At 37.6% G+C, this 6,857-nt stretch overlaps 1 protein-coding gene across 2 annotated transcripts; it reads right to left on the reverse strand.

Moving 5' to 3' along the window:
- Positions 1 to 1,690: 1,690 nt before the first annotated feature.
- On the reverse strand, positions 1,691 to 6,648 carry LOC149391195 (uncharacterized). Of its 2 annotated transcripts, none has more exons than XM_089619499.1 (7): positions 6,192 to 6,648; positions 5,043 to 5,753; positions 4,064 to 4,416; positions 3,565 to 3,776; positions 2,609 to 2,865; positions 2,326 to 2,504; positions 1,691 to 2,227 (listed from the first exon to the last, which is right to left on the reverse strand). In XM_089619499.1, the coding sequence occupies exons 1-7, from the start codon at positions 6,403 to 6,405 to the stop codon at positions 2,144 to 2,146; spliced, it is 2,010 nt and encodes a 669-aa protein (XP_089475625.1). In that variant the 5' UTR covers positions 6,406 to 6,648; the 3' UTR covers positions 1,691 to 2,143. The 2 variants fall into 2 exon arrangements, with proteins under 2 accessions (XP_089475625.1, XP_089475624.1); XM_089619498.1 differs by having other exon boundaries at positions 4,064 to 4,431.
- Between the last annotated feature and the right edge of the window lie 209 nt (positions 6,649 to 6,857).

Raw genomic sequence — 6,857 nt, forward strand, 5'->3', positions numbered from 1 at the left:
TCTGACGACTAGCAACAAATTATAAGTAGTACATAAAACCCCCTATCAAGCAAAGCCTAGAGTTCTCTGTGTGAACTGAGCATTAGACATTTAGAGCAATCCGTACAAGTTGAAATCACAAATCTCGTGATTAATTTTGGGCTTGTGGAAGCAAGTGGAAATTCACTTTCAGTGGGCGTGGAATTCCGTGTTTGATTGGAAGAAATTATTCTTTTCCGTGCTCGACCGGAATTCCACTCCACATCCATGCATTAAAAAATCTATTTTAAAAAAATTACATTAAAAAAATAAATAAAATAAATATTTTTTCAAAGGATTAAAATGTAGTATTTTTTAAAATATGTACTAGAATGTAAAAGTGAGAAAATGAAGAATAATTTAATAAAAACGGCCTCCTTAAAACTTCTCCGAGGATCATTAGAGGAAAGAATACATTTATTTATATTCATAATTATTCAAAGTTACAAATACAAATCTAATAATCAAGACTTGTACTTGAAAGATCCAAATCGAAATCATCCACGAGATTGAAGTTAACAAACGTCTCTTGAGCTCGTCTATCATGTAGAGGCCAATCTTTTCGAACAGTTAATGTTTCCACCATTTCAGGAGCTAGACTACTTCTTCTATCATTGATAATGCGACCGGAGCTACTGAATGCGGTCTCGCATGAAACAGTCGAGACATGTATCGAGAGTATATCGCGAGCTATTCTTGACAAGATAGGAAATATGTTTCCGCGTTGTCTCCACCATGCTAGGACGTCAAGTATATCTTGTTGCATGGAAACAAACCAACACGTATTGTATAGTGCGAACTCCTCGTTGCTGGCCGAATCTTGAGATGTTCTACAAGAAGTTGGCAATGGACTTGGAAATCTATGCACATCTTGTACGTGTTGAGAGATGTTGAACACATGCATGTGCTTGTTGATTGGTTGCGTGGTGGGCTCGGCTCAGGTTGTAGTCCGATCCTCGATTGAAAAGTCATGAAAAGAGAATAAAAACCTTGCACGACCCTGGCGTGATCGCTTAAAATGTAATCTTCACCAGTCATATCCAGTAAATATTACAAAAAGTCCCTATATCCTTCAAATTTGATTTTGGGGTGTAAAATGCACTCAAAGCCGTATAAAAAAGGAATTTTGACTAGACCTATTTTGCTTTCATGGTTCTAATGCATGGTTGAAAAAGTGCGTCGTATATGAAAACTATATCGTAAAAATAAATATTTGAGAATATTTTATGAGAATTTGAATAGTGGAAGATAGTATGAGAAGATTGTATTGTGAGGCGTGAATAAATATTGTAAATGAGAATGATATTTATAGGAGAATGAAAAAAAGGGTTAAAAATAAAACAAGAAAAGTTATACGGCCCAAAGTATACATTTCTTACCATTGGCAACGTTCATATATTCTATTTCATTTATGGCCGTTGGATTTGCAACGGTTACAAATCCAACGGCCCAGATAAAAAAAAAACAATTAAAACAAAATTTTTGTCAAAAGCAATAGTACACACACGGAAGGAAGGATTTCCGTGCTTCCTTCCGTTCATCTTCGCCCATGGAACGCTTCCTTCCACAAACGTTTCACGCCCGGAAGGAACCGGATTTCCGCCGTCCTTCCGTCCGATAAGCCCAGGTTTACTCATGATCAAAAGCAGAAAATAATGGATTCAAAAGAAAGTAATAATCAAATCATTTTTCATCTTCGTTGTATATGTGTCATACACGGCCCAAAGTGCCAACCAAATCGCCTAGTTGAATACCAATTCCAGGCTAACATGGAACTATTGTTTTTTACTTGTATAAAAACTAGTACAAAGGTAGGTATGCATTGCTCTACTTTCTCTGATACGGAATTATGTGATGAAAATGGAATGAATATAATGAAAGATTATATAAACTAGATTTCGATTCTCCTTGCACTTACAGACAAATATCCGCGCCCCCAGTAAGCAAGCGAACTGTAATACTGCCTCAAAGCTATCCCAGGGAACAAAAAAATTTCGGCGTAGCAAGACTTCACTCACCCTATTATTGCAATTTGCAAATAGCTGCCAGAAGAAACAACTTCAACAGGCACCGGAGAAGTAGTTAGCCGATCTAACCAGATTCCATGAATCTATGACATGCTTATTCATTCAGTTTCTTTTGGCTGCACAGCTCTCTTATCATCTGATCTATGATGATATAACTTGGCAATGGCTCTCCTTTCACAATCCTGAAATATATCATGCAAATAAAATCAGTCAGCGCTAGTGTTTGTGCAACTCTTTTCATCACATATAGCAACTTAGTTTAGCATTTTGTCATTCTTACTCTGAACATGTTGAGACGAAAAGGTTTTCCAGGATTCATCATTCTCAGCTTCTGGTATGTGTAAGCAAAACTTAGTTGATCTCGAGGAGTAAATCGGTCAACCTCATTAAACCAGAGACAAGAGAACAGATTCGACATTGGCGTGTGTGCCCGTATGATAAAAGACCCTTCTGGCACATCTGCGAGCCGGAAAGAGAAAAAAAAAATGAAAGAAAATAAATTAATACGGGCAAGATTGCAGTATATTTCATTTGCAATTTCATCTAATCGGGAGATAAATTACTGCTAGGAAGAAGCTTGTTCGGATCCGAGGCATTGAATCTTGTCAATCCATCAGCTTGATAAAACTCAAACTGCTGGTCGATAACAGTATGATTGTACTTGTTCAATCTCTTATTCTGCGCTACTTCTTCCCACACGCAATGCCTGTCATAGTGATTTGAAATTGCGTATTCGTGACCCTTTCGCCACAGGAAGTATTCCAGTATGCGTAGAGGATCAAGTTGTAGCCGTAACTTGCTATCCAACCAAATTGAATACCTGACAAAGATTGTTTCAAGGTCAAGAGAGCTTATTTACATTAAAAATGCACGTCTACTTCTATAAAGTTCATCCATTAACATTTTAAACTGTAAACGCAAGATAGAAATTATTTTAACACTGCCCGTTTTGGAAAATTGTGGATATCACATTCATCTACAGTGTATCACCAGAAAAATTGGGTTTCAGAGCAATATGCTTTAGAGGAAAATCTAAGATTATGCATGCTATCTTGGTGAAACAAATGTCTCTAAACAGATCCGCTGACTTCATTCTGAATTCCACATAGAGATATGCAGTGAACCAATTATTTGATAATACAAAGAGCAGCTATTTTTATTTATTTTTTATTTATTTAAAGATAAGAGCCAAGACAACATCAGCTCCAGCTTATAGAAATAAAATAACCAAAGGACCTGTTGGTGAAATGCACACAGAATCCCCAAGAGCAAGAGAATTATTGCAGAACAATCCCATGTGACAAACACCATGACCCATGTGCAACAGTGCAAATACCAACTGTACCAATGCTATATTTTACAATAAGGAGTTCTACGCACTACTTGTTTAAACCATTTGCAACATAATCTTAGTGTTTCCAAGATAATTAAATCCAATTAAATTTAATTTTTTTACAAGAATCTAGTTGGTTTCGATCAGCAAGAAACGTCTTAGCATTCTTATTAGCATTGCTCTCACCTTGCGGATGGGAAAAGACGATGAGGCAAAAGCTTTGGTATTTTTCCCACTCTTCGCATATCATCGTAAGGCATATTCTTGACCACCACAATCTTCCATAGCCCAACAAACCCCATGCTGTCTGGTGTTTTGCCTTCAGCAGTGAGCATTTGCAATGTAATTTCATCAATGAACATAACAAAACAAACCATTTTCCTTGACATGCGAGTCATCTGAAATTAAACAATTGAGAATGAGTCATCTTCCTGTTAACTAAAAACATGACCAGGAAAAAATGGAAAGAAAAAAAAATTGTTCAGATCTACTAGGGACTTCAAGTGAAGGCAAGCAAAATCACTTGTGTGCTATGCACAAATAATAAGAAAGGACTCGTGACTTGGGGTGAAAACAATGATATAAAACAGTTCAACCAAAATACCATTATGAGGGAATGAAAAGAATAGGCCAAATATTTAAGGAAACGTGAAAATTCACAGTTGAAATTAAGTAGTATCCTTACCGATCTACCAGTAGGCGTTCTCAAGTGATCAGAATTCCCAAATATACAAGAAATGACAGCAATATGGCATTTGCTGATGTAATTTATGTCATCTTCTGCCAAATCAAATCCTGTACTTGGGGTTCCTTCAGGACCCTTAATGAAGCCACAGTTAACAGTTTGGTCACGTGCAACAAACGAAATCTCTCTTTCCCGCAAACTTTGATGCCCAGAAAATCTTGGTTCCCAGGGCTGTGTTGTGCTTGGCTTCTCCTCCATTTCAGTATACTGCAAATTAAATCTTGCAAATTTTCGACTTTCTATAGGCTCCATAAGCTGTTCGGTATTGTCCAAAAACCTAATATCACAAGAACCTGAAGAATTTGAACCTGATACGTCAGGCACATAAAGAAAAAGAAACCTGTTATAATACATAAAGATTCGCCAACTAAACAGGGTAGTGACTGCTTGATAAGAAAGTCAAGATTATAGCCACGAAACGCCAGGATTTTTTCATTCTTCCTTATTGAATCCTTGACCACACCAACTTATTACTTATATCATTCGTATTCCTTGCAGTTTATCCATTGTATATTCTCAGCTCTGTTTTTCTCTCCCTAGATTTCCAAATTGAGCCAAATCGATTGAGCTGCTTGTCCTGTAGTTGAGCGTATCTTTTTCAAATGATAACATTAAAACTAACTACGCACAACTTATTTGATGACAGTAACCTACCATTTAATACTGTGAAAAGAGAATCTAAAATTTTTCAACTCAAAATCCTTTAATATTAATTAAGTTTCCATTAGGAAATGTATGAACAACAAAACAAGACCCAAAGTAAAGAGCAACTGAGCTACTAGCTCCGAGCCACCAATTGATCTGGTTATACCATAAGATGAAGGTGCGACTCTAAGGAACAAAAGCTAAAGAATATGTTTATGCATAATTATAACAAAGAAAAAAGAAGGAAAAAAAAAAGGGGGAAACAGCACAGTACCAGAGAACTTGCGACGCTTTCCTTTCTTTTTTGATTTTTTTGAAGATTGCACATTCACAACACTTGCATCTCTAGATTTCCTACCAGCTTCCCCAGAATTTTGGGAGTGCTCGGAAGATTCCCTTTCATGAGATTTTGTGGGGAGGCTCTCGGTTTCTTGATTAACATTACCATCTTCCAAACGGGGTTTCACTGCCTCAAGCTTGTCATCTTTTTCATGTCCAGCATCATCATAATCTTCCCCGCGAGTATCGCGATAGTCTATCCCGTCATCGTATTCGTCAAAAACATCAACCGCGTCGTTTCGGTTTTCCAAATGCTTATCACCCGACGCCTGATTTTGCTGATCATCTTCTTTCAACGAACTTCGCGGTTTCTTCAACGAGGCCTCGTACTCCGCTTCGTACAACTTCAACTCATTCCGCCCCGCTTCATTGTACAATCCAATGCCTCTCCCTTCTGAACCCTTGCGAAGAGGATTTTTTACAAAGCTCTTAACTTTTGCAGAGTCCTCTACATTATCACCGATTTTACTGTGCTCGACCAAATCCTCATTGTAATCATCATCTCTCCTACGATCGTCCTTATCCCAATACCTCGAATCTCGGCCATGGACCACCGAACCCTTACCAAACTTGAGAACCTTATTAGTCTCCGTCCTCGTCACATTAGCTAAGAAATCAATGTCGTCGTCATCGTAAATATTTACTTCTGCAAATAATTATAATAACCAGTCAATTTATTTACTCGCCTTCATAGAGAAAAACCTAAATCCTGGCGTAGGAACAAACAAAAAAAAATTAAGATTTATACTCTAAAAATTCTTCAGATTCGCCAAAATGCGCAGAAAAATAAGAAATTTAATCTGAAGCCTAACCAGTCCAATAGGCACATCGAACAAAGAACTCATCTGGGTATTCACAGCTCAAGTCACGAACTTCCCTAACTACAGAACTAAATGCAAGTCTCGGATTTCATTTCCTTCTCTAGATTAACATAAAAGCTACAAAATTAATAAACATCTCGGCAAGCAAACACTAGAAACAATGACAATGCAGACGAACTGCAATCAGTTTTCCTCGACTCTCTCTGACCAATCAACAAACGAACAAACAGTTACAGTAGCGAAGAGGAGAGAGAAGGAATTACTATCGGAGGAGTCCTCGGCGGCGAGGAAGTAGTAGACGAAGAAAGTGCCGCAGAGGATTACACAGAGAAAGGCTGAGACAGCGGCGATGGGAAGCCGATTGGATCGAGCCGATCGGCGATTCCGACCTGGTTTGTTTCCGGAACGAACTCCGATGGTCACGTGATCCGACACGCCGTTGGCACGTGACACTCCGGCTCCGGCGAATCGAGCCATTCTAGCATTGTCTCATCGGAAAACACCTCAAGATCGATCGCTTTTGTATATGAATGTAAATACACATTCAACTTATTATTTATTATTGTCGGTTTTTATTAATGATCCCGTTGCGATGAGAGTGAGTGAGAGAGAGAGAGAGAGAGAGAGAGAGAGAGAGAGATTGAAATAAGTGTGAACGAAGAAGTGAATGAATTTGATTTGATCTGATCTCTTCTTTGATAAGACGGAGCAAAACAATTAAAATGGGTGTTCGATTAAATAGATTGATTTATTTAATTTAAGAATTTTTTTATTTCCTAAATCTTAGATATTTATCATATAATTTTCTTCACTGTCATGCAAAATTATGACTTGTCACCTAAAAGCATAGTTGAGTTTTTGGTTCATTTTTTTTTTTTTTTGCACAACGTTCATTTTATTATTGGTTTCGGGTCTGGAGCTATTTTTAT

This window comes from Urtica dioica, chromosome 7, assembly GCF_054948205.1.
Source record: "Urtica dioica subsp. dioica isolate 48M chromosome 7, U.dioica_male_clone48M_v1_H2, whole genome shotgun sequence".
Lineage (NCBI taxonomy): Eukaryota > Viridiplantae > Streptophyta > Magnoliopsida > Rosales > Urticaceae > Urtica > Urtica dioica.

Coding starts and splice junctions, on each gene's coding strand:
- LOC149391195 (XM_089619498.1), bottom strand. CDS start 6,405: ATGGCTCGATTCGCCGGAGCCGGAGTGTCACGTGCCAACGGCGTGTCG. Junction 5,754..6,191: donor CGCCGAGGACTCCTCCGATA/GTAATTCCTTCT, acceptor AATTATTTGCAG/AAGTAAATATTTACGATGAC. Junction 3,777..4,063: donor GAACGCCTACTGGTAGATCG/GTAAGGATACTA, acceptor GTTTAATTTCAG/ATGACTCGCATGTCAAGGAA.